General features: G+C 43.7%; 1 protein-coding gene across 3 annotated transcripts in view; it reads left to right on the forward strand.

Moving 5' to 3' along the window:
- LOC147025407 (trinucleotide repeat-containing gene 6C protein-like) overlaps nt 1-26,970 on the forward strand; it is a 59,625-nt gene that overhangs the window by 14,030 nt on the left and 18,625 nt on the right. The window contains exons 5-18 of one of the 3 annotated variants that reach the window (XM_085886377.1): nt 184-261; nt 1,193-1,250; nt 5,533-5,648; nt 8,557-8,682; nt 10,628-10,750; nt 10,855-10,932; nt 12,715-12,889; nt 14,195-14,329; nt 14,717-14,881; nt 15,029-15,133; nt 15,536-15,637; nt 20,796-21,020; nt 21,188-21,264; nt 26,805-26,944. In XM_085886377.1, coding sequence (XP_085742503.1) covers nt 184-261; nt 1,193-1,250; nt 5,533-5,648; nt 8,557-8,682; nt 10,628-10,750; nt 10,855-10,932; nt 12,715-12,889; nt 14,195-14,329; nt 14,717-14,881; nt 15,029-15,133; nt 15,536-15,637; nt 20,796-21,020; nt 21,188-21,264; nt 26,805-26,944 — 1,703 coding nt within the window. The remainder of the gene's footprint in view (nt 1-183; nt 262-1,192; nt 1,251-5,532; nt 5,649-8,556; nt 8,683-10,627; nt 10,751-10,854; nt 10,933-12,714; nt 12,890-14,194; nt 14,330-14,716; nt 14,882-15,028; nt 15,134-15,535; nt 15,638-20,795; nt 21,021-21,187; nt 21,265-26,804; nt 26,945-26,970) is intronic. The other 2 variants (XM_085886378.1, XM_085886379.1) reach the window with 2 other exon arrangements.

Consider the following 26,970-nt stretch of genomic DNA (forward strand, 5'->3'; position numbering starts at 1 on the left):
AATCACCAAATCGAGGTTTATTTTATTTTATTTTATTTTTTGCCATCAAAAAAAGTTGTGATTTGTGGCCATCATCACTGAACACAGTTAATTAGTTCTTTTTGCTCAGATGCTTGCTCTTTGTGCTGAAAATGTCAGTTCATGTCTCTCTCTCTCTCTCTAAGTACTGTCTCGTGCTTTCAGGGCACAGGGAAACTGCCGAGCAAACAGGACGAGGGTGTCAACAGACTCATCAGGCAACTCGCTGAGATGGGTTTCCCGGTAGGGCTACTGCATGCATCTCATTTATGCTGTCCAATAATCAGGGCCTGCATAAATGCCCGGCAGCCTGCTTCTCTGTGACTGAATCTTTCATTGTTAATACAAAGGTTGTGGCTGCCAAAATGATGACAGGATTCTGCAGTGACATGAAAAGCTTGGAAATGGAGTGAAGCATTACTCAGGCCTTAGTCACATTTGCCACGGCGGCCGTGGGGTATCCAAAATCTACGGCCACTAGCAATTATATGGCGGCCGCAGTATTTCCACGGTCACACAATGTAGCAGTCACATATGTTTTTATTTTTCGGGTAGCCGCACTGCATATTTAGAAATTGTGGAGACCGAAAACGTGGGGTTGCCGTACGGTCTTTGATTTGATGTCGCACGGTGACCTGAAGGGGGCCCTGCGGCGGTCATAGAATTTTCAAGGCAGACGCAAGGTAGCCTCAAGGTGACCGCAGGGGGGCCCGAAGGCGAACATGCGGCCAGACGGACGGTAACGAGTGGGTTCATTTATTTTTTTTCCCAGTTTTTTTTTTTTCGGCTTGTCGAATTGCTACGGCGAACGTAGAAATGAAAAAAGTTATAACTCCGCGTTATAATTCCACGACGACCCCTACGGCATGTAAAAGATAGCCAAACGGCGTAGGGCCACCCTGAGGCCACCGCAGAGACTCTGCGGCCGCCGCAAGTTTCTGTCAATTCAGAGGGCGTATGGCCGCCGTATCCTCGCCGTAGAGCGAATGTGACTTTGGCCGAAGCGAACTGGACATAACTTTTTATGTTATGGAACATGATGACAGAATGATGTTTAACTTTGTGATACAATTGACCTTGAGATGTGCAGGGGTGTCAAAATAGGTACTTTACAACCACCTTGCTTTCTCCCAAGGTTGTTGACTGTTTTCTGATTTGATGTGTTGCTCCACAGCGGGAAGTAGCTGAGGAGGCCTTACGAGGCAGCAACCTAAATGTTGAGCTCGCTCTTGGTGAGTAAAGTCGAGTTCCTCATGTTGCTTAACCTTGCACTTGCTCAACGTTGACTTTCATTTCGCTGTTATGTGAACTACTGCAACTTGTGAGCATCAGTTATGTATGGACAATTATGATATCTGATTGAATAGATTACCGTTTGAATACTTGGTATACAAAATGTGATGCAGTTCATCTGTGACGTCCTGAAATTCTTCCACACAGTGGTCTGTCTTCTGCAGACACTGACATTCGTGGACATAACCTTTATCAGTACATTTAAACTATGTACAAGCCTTGTTTTCATTACATATTGACCCTGAACCAGCAGATGGGGCTATTTTTTTCCTTGTAAAAGTGCATATTCCTGTCTGATAGCAAGACTGAGTCCAGGCTGTATTGTGTGTCTTGTCATGTGAGAACCAAATCTGAAAAACCAAATCACTTGCACATTTTATCATTATTATTATTATTATTATTATTATTATTATTTTCCTTTTTGGCTATCCCTGCATATTGTGACAAAGTATTATCGTTGGCCTAAATAATGTGTTGAAGGACTGAAGAAGCTTGACTGACCGAAGTGTATGAAAGAGGAAGATTGCACAAAGACGAACAACCTTGCCTATCGTATTTATGCGGAATCGGCACATGTGTGAGGCTCACGAGGTGTGTACTTGGACCCGCCGCCACAACTGACCTTGAGGCCACCAACCACGGATACGTCTGCGGTCCAACCGGTTGTTTCGCAATCGCAGGCGCCGGTGAAGTCTGTTGTTTGCTTCGTGGTTCGGGTGGCTGGCTTGGGATCTTAGGGTCCTGAGTTCGAGCCCTTGTTTTATCCGTTGAAATAACACCAGGTGGGGTTGATTCAGCCTGTCGGCCTTCTGAGGTCGGCGAAATGAGTACCAGTGCGCACTGCAAATGAGGGCAGTGCATCAGCGGCACAGCTGCACCCTCAGCTACTGATGCTACCCGCCGCCATGTGCTGCAGACGCTGGCAAAAGGAATTGCACTGAGCAAGGTTCTCACGTCCACAGCCGCGTTACCTACTCATTGGTACAACGACCTGAGCTCGGGTCCATTCCCTCAGCGTGCACCCAAGTGCTTATTACTGCTAAGCAGGACAGTGGGTGCAGCGCTGGCTCACCCGCGAAGCCAATTGGAGGGGGTGGCAAAAACTTTGCATCTATTAGATACGCACTTTGTCAAATCGATGGAAGAAAGTACAACCGAGCAGATTGAAAAATACAAGAACTGTTTATTTATGCACACAAGCAAGTAATCGTTGAACACAGACTGATGGACCCCACTATTCACAGGGGATACATTCCTGAAAAATGCGGCAAATGTCGGAGCATTATTTATTTAATTTATTCATGTATACATATTTTAGCAAAGTCTTGATTTCTGGAAGAGCAATTGTGCAAAACAATTCGGAACACAACATAGCAAAGGGAACAGCAGGAAAGAAGGGAAACACCAACAGCAGGGTGGAGGGAGAAAGTAGATCGAGACTGACAAACAAGGGATGCAGATAACGATGAAGGGTAAGGGAGACGGCAAAGGGTGGATGATATGGATGCATTAGCAAAATTGTGTTTGACCAGTTTGTGATTTTTGTCAATGTCTGAGAGGGAAGAGGCTGCTGCCTGCCTGATTGTCAAAAGAATGAGATGTCACCGCAGAGAGTGGAGTCATCAGCAAAGAGATAGAGGATTTTCCAGAGTCGGTGAGATCATTGATGACGATGCGGAATAATATGGGGACGAGAACACTGCCTTGGGGGTACTCCAGCCTTGAAGGGGAGAGGAGGTGATCGGTTCCGTTGAGAGCCACATGAGAGCCACGTTGAGAGCCATATTATCTACGATAGTGGAGGAAGTCAGTCATCCAAGAGTGGAGTTGGCCTTGGATTCCATAGGCCAAGAGTTTGCCGAGAAAGGCAGGATGCCAGACTATCAAAAGCTCGAGATATATCCAAAGAGACGGCTCTGACTTCATGTCTGATATTGAGGGTCTCCACCATTGTTGGGAGAGAAGAAGCAGCATGTCCAAGGTCGTGACCAGGTCTGGATCCGATTTCATGATCTGAGAGGCTGTTGGAGAAAAGGAATGATTTAATGTAAACTCCAATGATGGATTGCATGACCTTGCTGATGATTGGAAGTGAGCTAATTGGGTGGTAGTTAAGGGTATCTGGTTTTGCACCTTTTTAAATATAATTCTGTGATTGTTGGCTGATTTCCAATTTCCCAGATGGATATAGGAGTCCAGTCCTGAAGTGTTAACAATGAGAAGAAGAAGAAGAAGAAGAAGAAGAAGAAGAAACCACGACTATGCAAAGCAAGAATGTCGAAGCAGGTGACACTTTGACATGCGTCGTCTGTGAATAGCAAATCCGTGAATTGCAGGGTCTGAAAGTATTTACAAGCAAAATGCACAGAAAAGCAGACTTGCCTCTCATACGTATTCCCCTTTGTCAGACTTAGACGAAAAAAAAACAATATGGCCATCATTCAATCCTGGAAGAAAAGAGACGAGAAGAACTGATGGGGAAAAATGCAGAATCTAATTTGGGGGCGACTCCCCTCTTACCTTGTGCCACCATGTGGGGTTGCATTGTGCCAAATATTGTCAGGATGGGAAAGATGGGCGATAGAGTGTTGGAAGTGTGTGTGTATGGAGCTGTGTGACACCCCGGGAACTGTACCGTGCCCCGAGGTCACGGTCCAGCACGAGCCGCACTCTGGCAGGCGTTCTCGAACAGGCAGACTGAGACGCACTTGCGACACCCTTCAAGCATCAACAGGCCCCAAGGCTCCATCCCTCGTGTGAAACATTTCATTGTACGATGCATACTGAAGCATGCACGCGAGATGTAGTTTGTACTGGACTTCTGTGGGAGAATTGTTGCCATTTATTTCGTACTTTATAAGTGTTGTCCCGCATGACAAATGTGAAAGTGCAGGGAAGGAAGAATGGAGGAGGATCATCTGATTGGCACGAAGGATTGATCGTCTCTCCATGGTGAAGGATGAATGAACAGTTGGTGACTAAGTGGTTGGGGATGAATGAATGGTTAATTAGGGCAAACAAAATAATGAGTATATACCGAGTGTTGAGTAAGATAGATGCACCAAAGGGTGAGGGTAAATTTACTGTGGGGTTGAAAGAAAGACTGACAGGATTGGAGAGGTTATTGAATTGAGGTTTGGTGAAGCGGGTTGTTGGGGGGGGGGGGGGTTGTTGGAATGGACCGACGGTGGATTGAGTCGAAGGATTGAAAGTAGCAGTCAGCAACTCTCCATGCGGTCTATCAGGTGATAATGATGACATCAGTGAAGTATCCAGCTGTAATTGGTTGATTCAGAATGATGATCCAAAAAAAATGTGAAACTTCTTATATCTGAGCTGCACCCAATGTGGGTGAAGACTTAAATTTATGACGTCATCAGTCACGTGGTCTGATGACCACATTGGATTGAAAATAAAAACGTTTTAAGAAAAAAAACGAAATCTCCAGAACTGCTTCACAGATCGATGCAAAACTTCATACGTCTGATCGATCAGCCGTGGGGAATATAGTTTGAATTTATTTTCATATTAATCTTCATTGATGCAATTCAGCCTTGATGTGCACAAAAGTGGTCGCTAAATATCCGAACCATCAAGAAAGCTTCGGATAATGGCAGTGTATGTGACATAATAGGGTGCGTTCAGTTAACGATGGCATTTTTCTTGAGAATGAATGGGTGAGTGAAGAGCCGATGCACTCCAATGAGTGCTGTTCTTGTTAAATAATGCAACTATCACAAAACATGGTTATATGAGCTGATAGAGAAGAACAGCACTAAAGTGCTTGGTGTGGATGGGCCCTTCAGCGAGTTATGGTGAAAGATTGAAAACGGTTTTGGATTCTACCCTTGGTGTGAAGATGCACTGAAAGATGAAAAGGATACCATGGGACCTTTAATGTCTGCCGGCAGACAGAATTCCCATTTTTAATGTCCACCTGGGGAATGGCGCACGCATTGATGAATTGCCCTGCCGGTGAAACACCATGGTGACGGCTTTATTGTAGCTGGGTTGGGATTCAAACTCAGGCGAGCCAGCTTAGAGGGTGTGAAAGTTACTTATGAAGAGGTAAGTAACTTTGTTGTGATTGTCATGAATTTTTTGTTTGTTTGCTTTGTGGACTGACTTGACAATTGTGAAATTCCCAAAAATGTTTCCTTCATTCGTAAATTGATCCATTGTTTATATAACCCCGATGGTTTCACTTTCTTCCCACGTCAGGGGCCTTGCAAAAGGCTGATCATGATCGGCGAAATCTGTCGGGTGACCTCAACGGCTTGGCTTGGGGTAGCAGAGGCCGTGACGCTTCCCTCGATCGTGCTCATTTCCTGGAGAAGGTGCGTCTTGCGGTGCAGTTTCTCCCCACCCACTCAGGCTCTTGGGTCCATGAACAAGCCGTAAACTTTGGCCTTGCACCCCCAATTCATCTCATTCAAATTAGGTTTCGTCCATGACCTTCCGCTTCTCCATTTTGGGATGCACTCTATTTATTTTGTCCTTACACTGTCGATGAATATCCCCTTCTGTAAAGCACTGCACTTTGTTTTCTGATTTGCTGGTGTTTTGTGTTGGATCGAGTGGTTTATTCCCCGCATTTCCTCCTCTTTGTCTGCATTTGGTGACTTGTGCCTCCAATCCCAACTGTGTTCTCTACTTTCGTGTTTTTTTTTTTTTCATAAGTTGTTGCTATTATTTGACAACCTCCACAATTACTGAATGAAAGCTGTCTGGTACTGCTTTGTGCTCAAGATGTTTGTGGACTTAATTTTGCTACTCGTCTTAAAGTGATCGAGAATGTCCGTCCGTGCTAGTTTTCTCTGTTTTCTCTCGAACCGCCTATCCGATTGACATGAAATTTTCACCTTCGGTGCGACTACTCATGTAGAATGTTTTGGAGATGATTACGATGTCATCGGTCATGTGGTTGGGCAACCTTTTTTTTATTTTTTTTTATTTTTGAAATCATGAAAACCTTCAAAAATCATTTTCTCCAAAACGGCTGACCAGATGGAGGTGAAATTTTACAGGTATGATCACCTATCCACGAGGAACCAAAATTTCTCCACCTATGACGTCGTAGGTCACATGGTTTGGCAGCTATGATTTTTTTTTTTTTGACCCTTAAAAAACCCTTTTAAGAATAAACCCTTAAAAATCTTCTCCAGAACGGCTTGACAGTTTGAGGGGAACTTCCCCCTCGTGTTCCCCAAGCCTTGGGGACACCAGGTTGTGAATGAATAATTAATGTCACATGGTCCGGCAGGAACATTGGATTGAATAAAAATCTTTTTAAAAAATTATTTCTCTTGAACCGCTTAATCGACGTGAAATGTCGGAATTATGATCTAGGAGTCATGGGGAATATATGTTTTATATTTCAAGCTGATAGGACGCATGGTCTGGCACCCAGAATTATTTAATATTTTGAATCTGCATTCAGGGATTTAAATCGTACTTGGTACAAGTATGTTTAATGATGTAATAATGTGGGCGGAGGCATATCGGTCGACATCATGATGTCGAAGAGTACCGTTCCATTTTAAATACTTGTTCTCCCCACGACTGCTATTTTATTGTTTGGTTCAGACTTTAGTCCTCCTTGGTAATACTTGTATCAGCAGACGAGGGTCATCCCAAAAGTTCTTTCAACTCGCCTTCATGAGAAGTATCATACCGTTGACGAAACTTTATTTGTCTCGCATTTTTCTATACACAGTACTCTAAAGTATGAATCTTCTTCAATGTACTGCTCAACAGTCAATACAATTTTTTTGATCTCCATCAAAGAAGCTTGACATCTGACATGTCCTTCAAAGTAACGCAACCTCCCAACCATATTCACAGTAAAATGGTCTGACGTCAGAAAATATTGGTTTGTTTGGGTCTCGCCATGGGGGAAGGGACCTGGATGATCCACTCATGACTCAAATTGTTTCAAGTTGATGGTCGGTAATGCTACTTGTAATGCTGTGCCAAGGAGAGGCAGTGCAGGAAAAGGAGGCGGCATGGCGATTGGTTGGGAGGGTTTCTCGGAAAGGGTGATTGAGTAGTAGCTGGACGGGTATTTTGGACAGAGTGAAGATCAGGGACAGTGGTAGCGGTGAAAGAGGCGCAGGGAAGAAACTTGTCATGAATGTAACAATAATTCAGGTGTCGTGACCATAGCTTTTACCATGGCCGCATCTTGGTTGTGAGATGCAATTGTTATTCCTGAGGCAAATGTGTGAACCTAGATGTTTGCCATCCATAATCAGTGGATATTGCAATCTACCTCCATGTTGGCGTTTTCATAATAAGTTATATTGGTAAATACGACTGGTGGGTGTAATGTTCCGATAGCGAGACCTTGACGTCCCTCTTCTACCATCTACCTCTCGACCCTTTTTTGCCACACAAAATGCACCTCTCAAAACAATTCCTGTCAAGGGTCTGCCATCTCCAATTGCTGTTTTTAGTTTTTGTTGTTGCATTTTACATTTTTTTTTTTGTCAGTCTCTGTGAAGGCCAAAGTCAAAATGCCAAATTCCCTTGGATTGTTTTGCTGGTTATGTAATCTACAGATAGTGGACAAAAATTAATTGAAACTCCTGGGTCAATGAGGGACACCAAGCAACGGCTTCCACACAGGTGTGGCCCCTGTGTTAATTGAGCAAATGACATCCCAGCATGCTTTGAGTCGAGTATAGAAATGCTGCACAGGCCTGGTTTCCTCTAATTATGGCGAGCATTTCTGCAAGAGGAGATCCCTCCCAAATGCCCCCATCCACAGAGCACGTGTGATCGCCCAATGGTTTGATGAGCATGGCACTGATGTTATCCATACGTCATGGCCTTCTCAGTCATCAGATCTGAACCCAATCGAGCATTTATGGGATATTCTGGAATGATGTCCGAGACAGCATTTTCCACCTCCGTCAAACAGGTGTGAGTTGATTGACGTTCTCGTCAAAGAATGGTGCCTCATCCCTCCTGCAGAATTCCAGACGCCGGTGGGCTCTGCCACGGCGTATACAGGCCGCACTGTCCGGACGTGGTGGCTCAACGCCTCACTGAGTGATTTTATGTTGTTTTTTTTTTGTTTGTTTGTTTTTGTTTTTGGTCCACTACCTGTATATAGGTGTTAATTTTTTTTTCTTATTTTGCAACACCTTGGAGGACTTTGAACATGATGGATGTTCCCTCACCCAAAAGAAGGGACCACAAGTTTGACCATCCGTACCCATCTGATTTGTCCTCTGTCTGCAGAATAATAATCCTGGGGGCTTCTCACATGGCATGCAGCAGCAACAGCAGCGCCAACCACCCCCTGGGATGTACTTTGGTCTTTCTCCTTCAGCTTTGCGTGGCCAGCTGCCTTTTTTATCTCCACAGGTACCTCGAGCACCACATGCATTTCACCCTTGGTGTTGTTCGTGTCGCGTGCAAGTTCTATTGTGTATGAACCGTAATAGTTACCCTCACCGAAGGAGAGGGTATTGCATTTGGGTTCGTTTGTTATTTGGCCAAAAAAAACAAACAAATGTTGACGAGTATGTTGATCACCTCCGTTTGTTTGTTTGTTTATCTGTCCACTCACCTCGAATCGCTTGCAGATCACAATTTTTCAACCCATCTTAACGAAACTTCACCAAATGGTGGACTTGGTGGTCTGACAGAATCCTGTTTCTTTTTGATGTCAAAAGGTCATCATAGGCCACAGGTCAACAACTTTTTAGTTTCTGAAACCCTCAATTTTCATCTGATTGACTTTAATTAAATTCACTTAAAATCCTCAATTTTCATCTGATTGAAAGTACTCCTCATGGGGATTGTGATTTTTTTTAATGACATCATAGGTGCCTTCGTTATGACATCATAATTCCATATGTAGAACGTGACATCAGATCAGAATAAAAAAATTTGAGCGTGATATCGGGATAAAATGGTCCACAGAAATTTTTTTGATATCATCGGTCATGTGATTCGGCAGCCATATTGTTTTTTTTGTTTTTGTTTTTTTTTAAACCTTCAAGAATCTTCTTCTCTGAAGTGGCTGAACAGATCGAGGCAAAACTACACATATGACTGCCCATCCATGAGGAACAAAAGGTTCACCCATATCACGTCGGTCACATGGTTTGGCAGCCATATTGTATTTACCCTAAAACCTATCAAAAATCTTCTTCTCCAGAACTGCCGGACAGATCGAGGGGAACTTCACACAAATATTCCCAAAGCCTTCGGGATACTTAGGTATTCATTAATAATTGATGTCACACGGTCTGGCAGCCCCATTGGATTGAGCAAAAAAAAAAAAATTTAATTCCTCCTCTTGAACCGCTGAATCTATCGACGTGAAACTTCACAATTATGATGTCGTAGTGATGTGGATTATATGTTTTAAATTTCAACCTGATCGGACACATGGTCTGGTTGCCAGAATTATTTATTTATTTTTATTATTATTATTAGTATTAATTTTTAATCAGGCTCACTTGGCTGTGCCAGCATGGGTTTGAGGGTAAAGTGGAAGCTTCTGAAACCCAAATCTTATCCAGGTTCCTCCTGATGATGTCATCTTTCCTTTTTGCTTGTTCTGGGTCCTTCTGATTACAGTCCTCGAATGCGGGACTGTACCGATTTGGTCTTCCATTTGATTCAAATTGAATTTATTTTAATTCCATTTTAAATTCAATTGAATAATAATAATAATAATAATAAACGACATGGGTCAGCATCAGGTGTCCGATCAAAGCGGGGCGTCTTGGTACCCGGTCATCGCTGCCAGCAGTTATAAAGTGGCAGTTCGTATGTGTCTCATTAATTACGTAGCACACCAGTCCACAAACGCCGTGCACAATACACCACACAAAACAAATCCTGGTGAGGGTCTGCAATCTGATTTCTTTTTCATGTTTTTTTTTTTCTTCAGGGTTTAAATAGCTTGTTGCAGTGTCACTTAAATTCATGCTTTCATCAGTTTGTGCATCTTCCGATGCCTGTTTTGACACCGAGCCACTCGTTGACTTGCTTTGCCAAGACGTTTTGCTTCTGTCGATGGGTTTTGAATGTGGCTGGCAATTTGTATGCTTTGCCTGTGATTGGTTGTACCATTTGTATGCTTACGTTGGTCTGCACTCTGCTGAGATGATTCTGAGCTGTTTGAATTGCATCTTGACACAGTACCTTTTACGAAAACGTTCATTACCCACAAATTTTGACGATCAATAATTGCAGAGGGAGTTTAGCTATTCTCGCCAGGAGTTTAAGTCCCCATGTTGTTGAATGCCTCTTGCACTTTCTGTTTTTCCAAAATGAATGTGATTGTACCTTCCAGCAGATGGCACCAGCCCAGCTCCTGCAGTACGCTGCCAAAACTGGGAGCCTGAATCCACTGCTGTTACAACCACCTATTACTTCGCCACAAATGGTGTTCAGCCAGTTGGCCCAGCTGCAGCTGGTGCGGCACTCGTGTACTCTGTGATGGGGGTTTCCTTGGGTTGAGAATTTTTGTGATGAGATGTTTCTTGAAAGTGTGATTACCTTTGACCTTTTTCCCCTCAGGCTCAGCAGCGAATTTTGTTGCAACAGCAGCAATTTTCTCAGCAGCGGAATGCCTCGCTCCGGCACCAGCATGAACAGGTGAGTGACCTGGCTTCAGCGCGATGTTAACAATACTGGCCAAATCTGTACTGCTTGGTTTATTTAGTATTGAAACCACCATCAAATATATTTCTGCATTAAAAACAACTTTATTTATGCCGTTTTTTAGGTCATCTCTATCATCTCAGTCGAGATGACCTAATAAAGCCAGTCTCAAAGTCTGTCCGTCCGTCCGTCCGTACATCCACAATCAAACCAATTGTGGAGTGGATAGAGGTCGATGAGTTTTGCACAACGATATAACTTTCAAGGTCGTTCGAGATCAAGGTCACGAAGCTGTCAAAGTTGCGAAAATCATCGACTTCAAATCGTATCTCCTCCCTCATTTATCAAGAGAGATCAAATGTTATTAGTGATTCAAATACTATTATATAGACTATTATCAAGAACAACACGAGCCATTTTTTTTTTTACCCCTCAGCCCGAATTGGACTGAAAAAGGGGTATTGTCGTCACAGGCGTTGTCCGGGCGTCCGTCCGTCCGTCCGGGCGTCCGTCTGTCAACTTTTGGTTTCCGTCGATTTCGAGAAAGCCTTGTCCGATTAAATTAATTTTTGCAGGGTGTGTTGGGGTTGAGTAGAGGAAGGTTCCTTTCGAAAATGGGCACGCTGCAATTTTCACGAGCCGCCACGGTAGCCATCTTGAAGTCTGATTGATTTTCGATATGACGTCCAACGTGCTCTAACTGACTGCATCATCGTGATATCACTGCTTCCTTTTACAATGCATGGGCTGAGGGGTTACGCCCGCTTTGCGGAGCTGTTTTTATGCTTGTATTACCGTAGTTAATAATTACTGATGCATTTGAGATAAATCTACAGTTCATTGCAATCTTCAAGTATTGTGATGCAAGTCGGCTGCTGGCTACCCGCGTGCCTGATCATTTTAGAGAGAGTTTATAACACGGTCGATCATAATCACATTCCACAATTCCCGTATTACCGACCATTTCGTGGAACCCCAGGTATCACATAAATTAGCATTAAAACGCACCTGCTGTTGGCAGGATCACTTATTGAGAAAAGTGTCTCCATCATTTATTTGAAGTGACCGACTGTTCTGGCAATCTGCATTCTACGACCAGATCCATGAGCCATGGAATCGATTATCGATGCCCCTAATTTGATTTTGCTTCTGTCGACCTCTGGCAGAGATGACCGGCACTCCCGCTTGGGGGTATTTTTTCATTACCCCCACCACCAAAGGTGAAGGAGGTTATGTTTTCACCCCTTTGTTTGTTTGTCTGTGTGCAGGATATCTCATAAAGTTGTGGACGGATCCGAATGAAATTTTGTGGACAGGTTCGGTGTGTGACACGAATGAACTGATGAGATTTTGGTGAAGATCTGGATCCACACCTGGATCTGATATTTTAAGTGATTCTTCACCATTGAAGGATAGGGCTAAACTAATATATAGCACAATATCTCAAAAAGTTGTGGACAGATTCGGATGAAACTTGGTGGACAGGTTGGGTGTGCGACAAGGAAGAAATGATTTGATTTCAGTGAAGATCCGGATCCGGATCCAACTACTGGAATTTTAAGTGATTCTTCACCGTTGAGAGATAGGGCTCAAAAACGATAAATAGCGTGATATCTCAAAAATGTTTTGTTCTCATGGTCAGGCATTACCGGCGGAGGTGTGCGCTCCACCGAGTGCCCTTCGAGTTTTAATTTAATTTTTTTTTAATTTTTTTTTAACGTCACAAACATCCCTGGTCCACGATTACTTAAATTTCTGGTTCTTCATGTTTCATAGGCACGCAACTTGAACATTCAGCAGATGCAGCAGCAACGATTTTCATCATTCCCACAAAGTAAGCAGCATCATGGAGGTGGGCCACACAACCATGGACCTGTTCCACCCACCAGTCTCGCAGACTTGCAGTCTAAGGAACTGCCTTGTGGTGGCCTTTACTCGGGCTATCCGATCGGTGAGTGTTTCATCTCCTACCCGGTTGTGTGTGGTCACATTACCTAATTTGTCAATTTTCTCTAGCTTCTCAATGGAACGTCAGGATAGTTAAGAATTGGCAAAATTCTCCATCAAAAACCGATTCAAACTTGAACGTTCTGGTTCTTCATGTTTCACAATGTCATGACTTCTGTTGCTGCACCTTTCTACCCTCCCTTTTAGGGTTTTTTGCAGCTTCAGGCTCATGGAATAGCAAGGTAGAGCTGACAGTGGTGTAAATGAACAGGAAAAAATGACAGTGATTAAAGAAACATTGCAGCTGGCAATTGAGATGGTTGGGCGAGGAAAGGTTTCTCGTCATAATAAAGATCATTGGTTAGAATTTGGGGATGCAAGAGGATTGTGCACCACTCACTTTTGAAGCTCTGAAGGGAAGAGCGATATAACAGCCCCTCTCGGTAAGGTGGTTCCATAGACAGAAGTGAGTAATAAAAGTGTTGGTGTGCAGTCAGTGTGAATTTTGGAGGTTCAACCAGGACGGGGTGGAAGAACCCATACATCCTGGAGTTAATAGGAAGGGCCATAGGACAGGGAGCATTTCGGACAATAGACTCTAGAAAACGAGTCGATTGACTTGCCTGCGATGAAAGCAACAGACCCTGTGCTTCAGCCTCATTGCAGGAGATTCCAATAATTGAGAACTTTGGAGTCCCAAGAATCCAGGAGAGACATGATGGTGGGGTTCATGCCCATAATGGAGAGCACGACCCGATTATCTTCAGATAAAGGTCTTGTCGACTGAGTCACTGATTTTTCAAGGTAAGGCATTGATCAACGGAGAATGTTCGGTCTGCGGTTTCCTTTGGAGGCTATCTTTGCGATGTCATATACCCAGGAAAGGTCATGGCCGATGAGAAGGCTGCGAATTTGAAGAGACAACCTCTTCAAGTGGATGACCAAGGAAAAATATGTCGGTGGGTTAGTTTGACTGTCTTTCTCGAGCGATAGGGTGATACTGGGGGATTTTTCAGGATTTAAAGACATGTTCAATTTATCAGATCTACAGAGAGAGACTCAGATGCTGTCTGCCGAGCAGATGGATGGGGGTCCTGTACGACACAATGTGGGATTTGTTTGCAAAAAGGAAGAGGGTTTTCCAGAGCATCGGCGAGGTCATTTATGTAAACGAGGAGCGAGACTGTTCACATTTTTGGGCTTTAAAATTCCTTTCATTGCTCAATGGAAGCAGCATGTGGAGGCTGCAACAGAGCCATGAGTGTGAGTACAAATGCATGGTATGCTTTGTGTGTGGGTGTCGCCCTAGGATCTGGGGATGGAGTTGGATTCAGTGAATCTCCTGGGCTCAGCCATAAGGAGAAGGTTCAGTCCCGCCTGCCGCAGTGGAGTCTCAGCCCAAGTGTAGAAGGTCTCTCGGGTCTTCTGGAGCAGAGCAAACATGGTATGCTTTGGTACCTGAACCCCTGGCCCCGATTCATTTAGGATCCATGTTGAAACTGTGACGTTGTAGTCTGTGATCACTGTCCTCTTCTGTTAAGTGTGATGGTATTTGAAGGTTAAAAATGGTATTGCAGACTGGTTGGGCCATCTTTGGACAGGGTGACAATTGTGTGCATAGTTGGTTTGTTTCTGCATTGCATGTTTCTCTCTCAGAGATTTTTCTCAACCATGTTGAAAATTGCGCAAATTATGCACAGATGAGGTGGGATCCTTTTATGTCATGTTGCTCTTTGAATGAATAATCCAAGTGCTTTACGTTTTCTTACCTGCATGGCAAGCTTAAGAGATTTTCCATTTATCGACATGTCAATGTTCTACATGTGAGCAGTTGGCGCGGTGGGAAAGATGGATGGTGGACACTTTGGCATGTATGGTCTGTTTGCCGACGGAGATGGAGTTGGCAGTCCTCTGGCTGACGGCTGGCCTTCGTCAAACCCCTCCTGTCCCGACCGGAATGGAAATGGCAGTGGAAGTCCCCTGCACTGGCCACCAGGTGGGAACTAAATAACAGTCGCAATGATTAACAAGGGAATATTTACCCATTAACTCAGTGTGTAGTTGTGTTGTTTTTAGTACAATTTAGCATTTGGCTTTGCATTGTCGTTAACTTTCTCAACTGTGCTGGCTTTGCTTCTTCCAGAGTTCCGTCCCGGAGAGCCTTGGAAGGGACTCCAGTATTTGGACGGGGAATCTGAACCTGATGGCACTGGTGGGCCGACAGAACACCTGGCTGAACGCAATGCTGGTTGGTTCTCGTTTCTTGGTGGTGTCCCCATATGCCGATCTCTTCTGAAGGAGTTTTGTTTTTTTTTGCCCATTTTTCTTCTTTTTTTTATTTATTTATTTTGGCGGGGAGGGGGAGGTGGGGTGGGGGTGTTAGTGCAACGAACCTCAGTAGTTTTTATGGGCCGACAGGTTTGTGCTTAACGTGAGGTTACACAGCACATTCGTCGTTAAGCCATCAATTCATTAACTTCAAATTGCCAATGATTACCTGTTACCAATTCTTTCAAACGAGAGGCTTTGGTGCAGGGGTTTGCCCTCGAAGGAAATCTGTTAGTGATGGGAGAAACAGGACAATATGTCCTTCCAGGGATTGAACCTGGCTGTTTGACTCCAGCTGGGATATCCTGTCCCTCTTCCCCAGGCTTATCTCACCCACCCATTGGCTCAGCTGCTCTGCCTTCCTCCAGTGCCTGGTCATTCAGTGCCTTCAACAGTGGGCAGCACAATGGATACTCTTTGCCAGGTACTGTCTGCCTTCACATCCATTAGCCAGCGTTCTCTGGCTTAGGTCAGGTTTCATTTCATACCATTGATCGGAGTGCCGCTGTCTTTGAGCATGGATAGTTGGCCACCCTGCCTCAAGTGTGCCAAGTCATATCGTTGGAAACATTCAATGTCCTTGTTTTCCTCTGTCTACCTCATGCTTCGTCTGTACGAGTTTAATTTGATATTAGGTCATTCCTGGTGGAACTTTTTTGTCATTTCAAGTTTGCTTTAGGTGGGAAGCGTGGGGATTTCCGATGACATGCCATAGACTTGGTTCTCGTTTGATATTAGAAAATCAGCTCTGTATGCGGTCTCTGTCGGTCTGTTTTTTACTTGTCCAAATTTTTTTTTGTCAAATATGTTGCTCTGTTTTGTTTGTTTCTCTGTCCACTCGCCTACAGCCCAAACCGCTCAGCTGATCATTCTGAAACTGTCGCAGATTGTAGCCACTGTTCCTGCGACGGTCAAGCAACAGTTTCGCAACGGTTAACATTGGCCAAAAGGTCAACACAGGCTAGATTTCTAAAATTTTCAATTTTCATCCGATTGACTTGACAATTGAAGAGGATTTGCATATCAGGTCACGGTTCTCAATGGAGTTAATAGGAATAGAATCTCAATGGAGTACGTGGCCGCAAAAGGAAATTCAGCCACTAATTTTGAGGTCAAAAGGTCAACATTAGTCTGATTTCTAAAACTGAGAAATTGTGGACCAGGCCAAAAACTAATATTGTGGAGCCGAGCGTCAGCGACGAGCACGACCGCAAGGTGGAGCAGTAGGGTCAACTCTACCAAACACCCGGAATCTAGATCGTACCTTTCGGAAAACCCCGAGGGTACGGGTCCCTTTCAGGACTGTGAATCGTCAATAATTCCACCACGTGGCACAGGGTTATTTGCCAAACTTCAAAATACCTAGAGACCCACGTGGCGAGCTACCGAGTATTCACACCCTCGACGGGACTCGAACGGGACGAGTCGTTTCCGTGCTCGACCCGTGCGTAACCCGAGCAGATTGTTACCGAGGTCCCGTCGGTCCGAATGCACACAGCTACGGCAACAATGGCCTTTTTTAATTCCCCAACACGCACCTTGCTAAACCAATGAAGGAAGGGACTGAAACGAGCTGAAACATTCAACAAATGGGGTATTTATTAACAGTGGGTGGGGAAGGAGGGAAGCACGTAAGGGCAGAGTGATCACGACTAATAGAGATGCAAGTATGTACAGCAAAGAGCACTTAAACAATTCCTACTTGTAGACAGGGCCCACAGACAGACACATACCCAAAATAAACGAAGGGGACCTTCTCACCTCGTGCGGTCTTCGACGAGACGAGCGAACCAGGACAAGACCAGCCGAGTCGAGATGCGACCATACCAGCACCAGTGATGACACGAGACCAGAAGCGTCGAGCGATGCGTTCCGCGCTCGAGCTGACGGAGAACCCGACTCCAGCGACAGGACGAGATGAGAGCAGACAAGCCAGGCGCCAGCGAGATGCGTTCCGCGCTCCAGCAGACCAGATCCTCCGGACCCCGCGCCGTCTCATCTCTCCCTTGTCGTTCGAGGGAGAGCCTTCTTTTCCTGACCACCCGCCTCCCGATTGGACGAGTGGTCCTCACGCGACTCTTGGCGGCCTCCCGATTGGACGAGGGCACGCGTGTAGTGCTCGCCCTCCGCTCATTGGCTGGAGCTTCGAGCCGAAGTGACTGAGGCTCCGCCCACGTCCCCAGCTCTGGCTGCGTGCCGAATGGCGCTGGTGCTGAGTTGGAAACGGGGCGAGTGAGATGCCCGCTCCTTGCCGATTGGCTTAGAGTCATGCCATGCCTATGTTAGGCTCCGCCCACGGGCGCGCTTGCTGGCGAGCGCGCGACGAATGCCGCGAGTGTTATGGCGACTGGTCGAGTGGGGGGAGGTGGCGTTGTTGTAGTGGATGTAGTAGTTGTAGCTGTAGTTGTGAGTGATTTAAAAATCCTAACTATCAAATTAACTCCGCAGCGCATGAACATCTAATTCCCACTAGCCGAGGGACGGGACCCTACCTGGAAACGCATACTTACCGATATAACTGTTCTGTCGGGACCTGAATGTTGAGTGTTCATGGCTTCCAGATTCGCAACAATATATTGTTGCGACCATGGATACCGAGACACCAGCTTCTCACTCGGGATTAATCCGCGGTTGTCCTCGGTCGAGCCGGACCTGGGGCCACCGCTCACAATTAACGTTATGGTACGGTGGGTTGTTTTAAAACCACGAACGTCACCCAGTCAACCACGAGTTCCAGTGTCCGCCGTCTAATTATTCCGTTTAACTGGAGGTCACATGGTGACCTGAGTGGGGAGTGCGCCCTCGGCAAAGCACCAATGTTATCTGATTAGATTTTAATTCGGACGGCCGAGTGTTTTAACCGCTGGTGCGTACCGACAATTTTTTGGTCAAATCTGTGGTAATTACCTCCCAGTCTATCTTGGTTCGAACAATGCTCGACCAATGGAAGGAAAGGACAAACGCGGACAGGTTGGAAATCAACAAATAATTTATTGATAAAATAAATAAATAAATAAAACCTTTTATTTGCTGAGGGAAATAAAGAACGAATTTCAAAGCAAAATCGACCAAAATGCGAGGAAAGCAACAAAGAGCAGATGCTTATCTGGGGTTGACTTACTTACAGCTGAACGCAGACAAGGGTACCCAGCAGATCATTCAGGGGGAGGGGAGGGGGAGAATCGTCTCGCTCACCAGAAAGTTGTCCGTGAAGCGAAAATGTCCTGAAAATGTGTGCGTGCGTTTCACGTCCGTCGCCAGCACCCAGCTTTGCCATGCAGCCTTGAACGCCAGTCGAAGTCTGGAGGGCACCGAGATCGTCCGTCGCGGGTTTAAACCCTACTGTTGATGATCAACCTGTGCCTCACTTGTTGGCGGCGCTGCTCACACCCACACGCGCACCACACGCTCGCTTGCCAAAGCACTGGGAAGGGCGAATTGTCTCGTCGGCGCTGGTCAGACACCCACTTCTTGGTCACTTCTCTCGCCCTTTGCTTTTTCCTCTCTCCTTTCGCTTTTCCTCTCCTCACGCTTTTCTCTTCAGAACGCTTTTTTCACCTCCTTTCTCTCCTCACTTTTTCTCCTCGGACTTTTTCTCTTCAGACTTTTTCTCTTCAGAACGTACCACTCGCTTGTTTTTATATCCCCGGGCTGTCTCCATGAGGGTGCCGTCTGCCCCAAGCTCACCCCGCCCCACTGGGGCACGGTTACCATGACGACCCATGCGCTCTCAAAAAAGGCAGGCGTCGGAGCTCCAGAAAGATTGCCGCTGAGAAAGAATGGGGGCGGGCTCCAGAGCTTGTGAAAAATGTGTGAACGTGTCTGTCGTAAAGAAAAAAGCTTCCCATAAGAGAGGGGATCTATCCTTTACCCTTCTCAATGCATCGTATTTAAGATCCCATTAGACATGGGGATGGGGCTAATCTGAACATGCATTTAATGAAATAACTGTCTGAGGACCTGGATGTGTGGATGTATTCATCAGACCGGATTCTAAAATGCGGAACAATATATACAATATATGTATATGTATATGTATATGTGTATATGTATATGTGTATGTGTATGTGTATATGTATATGTATATGTATATGTATATATGTATATGTATATGTATATGTATATGTGTATATGTATGTATATGTATATGTGTATATGTATGTATATGTATATATGTATATATATATGTATATGTATATATGTATATGTATATATATATATATATATATATATGTATATGTATATGTATATGTATATGTATATGTATATATATATATATATATATATATATATATATATATATATATATATATATATATATATATATATGTATATGTATATGTATATGTATATGTATATGTATATGTGTATATGTATATATATATATATATATATATATATATATATATATATATATATATATATATATATACATATACATTAAATATAAAAAAGTTGTGGACAATTATGACAAAACTAGGTGGATAATGCGGTTAGGTGATGAAAACAAGCCAATTTGGTTTTGTTTCAGGTCCGGATCCTGATCCGGCCAATCGGTGGGGTACAAAACGTAAACTGTTCTGCCTGGTGGAGGTATGCACTCTCCTTTGTGCTGTTCTGGTTTATCTTGTGTACCTGGAATTGAAGAAAAATATAACTCCCTTCACGACGCATACAACTCTCCCTCTCACCCTTACGCCCACCCCCCCCCCCCTTTCCCAAACATGGTTAAGAGTAAATATGATGATTTTAAACTTACCCCTGTGCATTGACAAGCTCCAGATATGACCTTCCCGATCGTGTTAAGGAGCAACCAAACCAGATACAGTGCCTCCCTCTGGGAAGTCTGCCTGAATGTTGGGAATGATCGCATTGTCTTTCCGATTGCAGACTCCATTACATAAATCACCAAGCCTGTCATTTCACATGAGGCCGGCCCGCAAGGTTCAAAGTGCACTTGCTGGCAGTGATGGTCAAAGGTTTAGGTAAAATTCGACCACCTACGAACCTTCAGGCTTCGCACCAGTTCACGTGGCTTCGGGAGTCCGCATTCTGGGGATCAGCAAGCGATGAGCTTTTTGGGCGAGTTCAGAAAGTTCTCCAGCTCTTTCATTGTATTGAGGCACTCCCCTATCTCGCTGTTATGTTTCCAAGTATTTTTAGTTTCTTTTAGAATCACTGTGAGCCATTTTAGGTAACATGCTTGTCTTGCACACAATATATGTTCAGCTGCCTTGATTACCCACCCCCCTCCCGTTGAGGTTTCTGCACGTGCATGCCAAATTCTTGAGCGGATTATGTCATTTTGAAAGTTTTGTATTGGGTGATTGAGGTGGAACACTCTTCTTGGCTAGCAGCTCTGCTTATGGACAGAGTGATGACACTCTTCACTGGGGTATTAACAACTTGGACCCTCTTCATGGTGTGGCAAGTTCTGGAGTTTATAACAATTGTTGCAGCCTTTAAAAAATTATTTATTTGTTTTTTAAATGATTTGATTTGGAATTGCACTTGCCCTGTATTACACAGGATTTCAACATATTTTCTTTCTCATGCTTTTGTTCAACCAATTCTGTCACCAGGCAAGCCAATTGATGGAAAACCCTTGTGGGCAAAAGAAGTGCGGCCTTCTTCACCAGTCTCGCGTGATCTCTGGTCCAAGCCACACTTTGGGCAGCAGAACAAGCTTCCTCAGGCACATCCTCGGCCGCCTCCTGGTCTCGCAGGTCCAAAGTCCTCAACTTGGGGGGCCGGAGGGCTGATGGGTGGACGTTGGGAAGGAAGCGACTCTGGGCACTTCCCACAAGGTGTGGGCAGTTTAACTGCCCTGTTATGTTTTTCTCTTGCATCTTATTTCTCACATCTTTATCAATATCTTGGGTAAGGTATGGTACATTTGAATTTGAGATGTGTACAGAACAAGCATCGATGAACTTATCCAAGTTTACCTGTTGGTTATTTTTGCTTGTCCCAGCCTCCACCTGGAGCATTGACTCTGGAAACTCAGGGAGAACAAGCACCTGGCTGGTGCTTCGAAACCTCACACCACAGGTCAGTCAAAAGTTCGTGGGTTTTCTCACAATTGATTACTGGATTAGGTTTGTCTTTATCCGTGTTGCAACTTTCCTATTTGAGTCTGTTCTTGTATATCAAGAATGTCGAGACAAAAGGGAGTTATGTTTTTGGTGCATATCTTTTGAAGATGTACATATCTTTTGTACATGAAGGTCAAATGACATGCTTACAAATTTATTTTTTGGCATGCGTGTGTATTGCATTTCTGGTGTACCTGATTAGTGTTACTTGCTCAGTTATGATTGGTGTGTGATAAATTTGCATGAGGTATGTTGACTTCAAAATGGGGTACTTCCACGCATGATTGGTGCTCTTTGTTGAGTTGGAATGACGCTTTCTTCCATGCATCCTTTAATTACCTTCGCATTCTGCGAAAGGTTATGTTTTGGTCGGCGTGTATTTATTTGTTTGTTTGTTTATTTATTTATTTATTTATTTGTAATCTTGTGATTCGTATAACTCAAAAAGTATTAAACCGAATTGCATGAAATTTTGTGGGATGATTGGTTATTAGCCAGGAAGCATTCGATTAGATTTTGTGATCGTTCGGGTCAAAGGTCAAGGTCACGAAAAGGTCAAAATCGTCTTTTTACGATAACACGGTCAATTTTTATTCAATTTGCATGCAACTAATGCCAAAATGTTCAGAATTCAACGCCTCATCTTGTGATATGCAATATGACACAATGACGCCCATACTCTTGTTACCGGTTAGGGGTCAAAGGTCAGGGGGGTGTCACGACCTTGAAAAATATGCGGTTTTTGTCATAACGCGGTCAATTCTTGTCCGCTTTACATGAACCCAGCACCAAAATGTTCAGAATTTAATGCCCAATCTTGTGACACAATGACGTCATAACACATGTCACCGGTTGGGGTAAAATATGTGTATGTGGGTAGAGGTCGATGAGTGATACCCAACGACATTTTTTTCCTGGATTCGAGGTCAGGGTGAAAGTCACGAGGTCACGAAAGTTGTGAAAGTCGCCATTTTCAAAACCTATCTCGTCTGTCATTTTAGGAGATATCTGGCAACAGTTCATCGATTATGATCGTCAAAAACATTATAGAGATGACCGTCACCCCCACACGGGGGTTATTTTTCTTTATTTAAAATACTACAACTGCGTCGGAAAAACCGTGCCTTTTCAAGAAAACTACATATCCTGTCAGATCGGGAAAGAACCCCCTCATCTTTTGCAGAGGAGATGACGCAAGACATGGGCGGAGCATAAATGTGCATGAGGCAAGACATGCGTGGGACATAAACATACATTTTACGTCACAACGTCCAAGATACGTTCCAGAAAAGTTGGACTTGTAACGAAATGATGGATAGCAGAGAAATTTTTTTCCCCCATTCGAATTAATGTAATTAGGGAGGATGCATTCCAACACTTGGTTTATGTCCGGCACAATACCACTTAAGCACAGCAATCAAAAATACGTATGAAGCACACAAACATTGGGAAAAATACAATAAATTATGCAAATTTAAAACCCAAACACCTTTTTATCTTACTTACCTTCACTTTTAACCATTTTATATTGATTAAATTGAGTTTCCTTACACCTTGAAAATCTTCATCGTCTGTCAGGCTGCCTGCTTCAGTCCTTCGCCCTCTAAATTATCCTTCCCACTGGGCCATGTGGGTCCTCCATGGACCCATCCTTTGTGCCAGCGCACATTCGTGCTGCGACCCTCTGCAATGTCCACACAAGAGCTCCCGAGGACACCACACCCACTTCGGCCGATCCTGCAGCATGGGCTGTGTTAACCGAAGTGCTTGACTTTCCGCTCATGATTATAAGATTACAGGGATACAACACAATAAATCCTACACTCTCATGATGCACATCCACAATGGTATATACACAGACTGGGAGGGAGAGCATCGGGTATTGCAGGTTGTAAAGCAGCGTTATGTCACGCCACCAGCCAGACCAGACCGTTCTCACACTGCATCGAGGTGAAGGCTATCGACTCTGTTTCAATCGGAAAAACGACTTGAGTGCAAAACTATTGAACGGATAGTGATTTCATTTCCCCAATGAATTTACGGATATGTGAAACGACAAATGGCAGAACTTCTTGTGGGGACTGCCCGTATATATTATGATGCAAAGATTAACTGGTTTGATTTCGGCATTGAGGTCACGTCAGGTGAACGGCTGAAGTGATCTCAGTCAGTCACCAGATCTCAATCCAATTGAGCATCTGAGGGATGAGATCGAACGTGATATTCGGAGTAGAGATTCACTACCAGCCAACTTGACACAACTGTGGGAAGCAGTGAAGTCAACGTGGGCCAACATCCCTGTGGAACGCCTTTGACACCTTATGGAGTCCATGCCCCGATGAATTGTGGCTGTTCTCAGGACAATAGGGAGCACAACTCGATATTAGGAAGGTGTTCCGAATGTTTTGCACACTGAGTGTATATTATGATGCAAAGATGAACTCGTTAGATTTTGACATCAAGAGGTCAAAGGTCATGTCAGGTAAAAATGTAATACTTGAGAACAGCTGAAGCGATTTAAATTAAACTTAGTACAAGTACCGTATGTATTATGATGTAATAATGTCGGCAGAGGCATATCAGTCAACGTCGCGATGTCGAATTGTCTCCCCCCCCCCTCTGTTTTGATGGGTGTTATCGGTAAGTCAGCTGTATGGTCATGTGTAAACAACTAAAATGAGATCTCTCAAATGGTAAAATTTGCCGGTTTGTTAAGTGCCGCATCGCTCAGCTTTTACTGTACATAGCACGATGACTCAAAGTTTTGGACGGATTCGGACGAAACTTGGTGGACAGGTTGGGTGTATGACCCGGAAGAATTGGTTCATTTTTGTGGAAGATCTGGATATGAGGTTTTTTATTTATTTATTTATTTTTTAGGTGATTCTTCAACATTGAGAGATTGTGCCAAATAACAATATACAGCACATGATATTTCAAAACGTTATGGATGAGTTGACAAAACGAGGTGGATGAGTTGGTTAAGTGACAAGAACATGCCGATTATATTTTAGTCTGGTCCGGACCTGAACCATCACGAGTCCGGATCCAGGACTATCACTGGGTTACAAAACTTAAACTGTTCAGGTTGCCTGAGGTATGCCCTCTTTCTGTGTGTACGTGTGTGCGTGCGCGCGTTCTCGTTAGATACTGTTTTGACAAATGGAACGTGTTATATATATATATATATATATATATATATATATATATATATATATATATATATATATATATATATATATATATATATATATATATATATATATATATATATATATATATATATATATATATATTTACTTTGGGAAAGCCCAGCTCTGAATGATAGTCAACCATATTGCCAATCTTTCTCTATGGGTTGTCACTGGAACAGGTTCATTATCTTGAACTTCTCTACCTCATTAGCTTTTACCTTTCTTCGTTGACCATGTATGGTGACAGGACTTCCCGTAGGACTTTATCATTATTATTATTATTATTTTATTTTTTTTGAAGTGGAGCAAAAATATTTGTCAAACTGGAAAATATATTGCCAATGTTTTTTTTCTTGGAGCCAACATACTATTTCTCCTAAATTTTTCAATTATTGGGTGATTATTTAATCAAATTAATTATTTCCGAATTATAAATTTTTTGTTATATCTAATACTTTGTTTCCAGGCAGGAAATTGGCATCATTAAAGAGCTCATCTTTTACTGCTTAAACATACATCTTCACAAACAGCGTGTAAAAGATCATTCATAGACAAACTGACATCACAATTTCAAGGTTCAAATCAAACTTTTATTGATGACATCCATGAACATTACCAATAAATTTACTGCAAACTTGGAAAGTGGCAAGCTTGGAAATGCTCACACTTGAACATGTCTAATGTTTTAAAAATTCCCAATTCAAACTATTCAATCAACAACCCAATTAAACAAATCAAATTAATGAAAATAACACTAAATGAAAAACAAAATGTGATGACTGCTTTGGACTGACAACATTAAACAACAGGGCGAGCAATGACCTCTGATTTCATTATGGCTACCTTTATGACGGGAGTAGTGCCGTGTAGTGACTAGTGACTTTGGTATAGTGTTTTGTAATGGTGACTAGTGGAGTGCCGACGTGACTGACATCTCAGGATTTGTATCACCAGGACTGTGCTCAGGTGGCAGGATTGCTGTACTTTTGGATGCAAGCAGATGCAATTTCCCTTCCATGGAGTAACTGACTTGTGTTGATGTCATGCAGTAATTGTTCCCAATTATGTTTAAAACCACGTTAAGCATGGCGAATGACACTTAACCTGTCAAGGACGTCTAATCTTCATGTTGTGTATGTGGCTGTAAATCATCCCTTCATGGCGATGGGCAGAGGACGACGACAAAACAATGGTGGAATGGTGTCGATTTGCACCGTCGACCGAGAACCGGGCAGAACAAAATGAATGCATGAGTGTTGTGCAAATTGAGATGATTTAAGCAGAACTGTAAAAACCAATTGTGCCTCCGAAGTTTGGTGAAACAGTGAGAGAGTAATGCAGGTAGGAAGCGAAAAACAAAAACAAAACGCCGTCATTTTGTTTAGATGAGTGCACTTTTCGTAACGAGCACTTTCCCTTGAGTAATTACTTTCGGTGTTCCTTTTAAAAATCAGAAGCAACTTAACTCGTGGTACACCTCCACTGTATTTTGTTGCGAGAACCCAGTTTTCTCTTCTGCTTTGCCTTGTTGACATTGTGAGTGACAGTGTTTGAATTATTGACAGAAATAGTGATTCTAAATGTAATTTGGTCAGTGGCCGAGCCAAAACCTCCCGAACCCCCACCCCAGCCAAATCCGTGAGCTGGCTACCCTTGCTACTCAGCTGCTGAGCCCATCGATGCCTGCAATTCACCGTTCCGTTTCGTGGAACAATTTTGATGTAAAAGAAAACGGTATTTCAATTCACCAGGAGAAATCAAGCGGAAGTTTAGCTCATCACTCAGCACATCGTCTTAATTTTTTTTTTTCCTATCGATAAGACGAGACGACGTCTGGCTTGAGTTTACAGTGCACCACCAGTTCATGTCACCCCCATTCCTACCCCTGTGAATCTTGTACCCACATTTACCTGACCTCATGCACCATTCTTACTTGCAGGTTAGTTTTCTCCACTTCCTTTGCTTCTTTCGTCCACACCTCCCCCAACCTGCCTTACTCTCCATACATTGCATTTTCTGCTCTGTCTCCTCATTCTTCGATGAGCATCAATTTCACTGACCCCCATCCCTCAAAAGTTCAAATTTCACGCTGCTGACTTTTCATGATGCATGGTCATGTCAAACATTGTAAAAGCCAGAAGCAAATGTTTTGTATGCACTGATCCACTGGAAATGTTTGGTTTAATTATTTTTGCTTTGAATGTCAAAATCGGAGTTTTTAAGTAAAATAAAGGACTGCACTCAGCCATTTCTAGATATCTTCTCAGTGGTAAGCACAAGTTTTTTGTGTGCACGAATGTAGATTGACGGATCTACGCTGCGCACGCTGTGCATGCAGCACGGTCCACTCATCACATTTCACCTGAATCTGGCGCATGGACAGGCTCTGGTGTGCTACTCATCTCGTGACGAGGCCTCCAAGGCACAGAAGTCTTTGCACATGTAAGGCATGCAGTGGTCTGGTTACT

The sequence above is a fragment of the Eptatretus burgeri genome, chromosome 6 (genome assembly GCF_056783735.1).
Source record: "Eptatretus burgeri isolate ZD-2024b chromosome 6, Ebu_testis_v1, whole genome shotgun sequence".
NCBI lineage: Eukaryota > Metazoa > Chordata > Myxini > Myxiniformes > Myxinidae > Eptatretus > Eptatretus burgeri.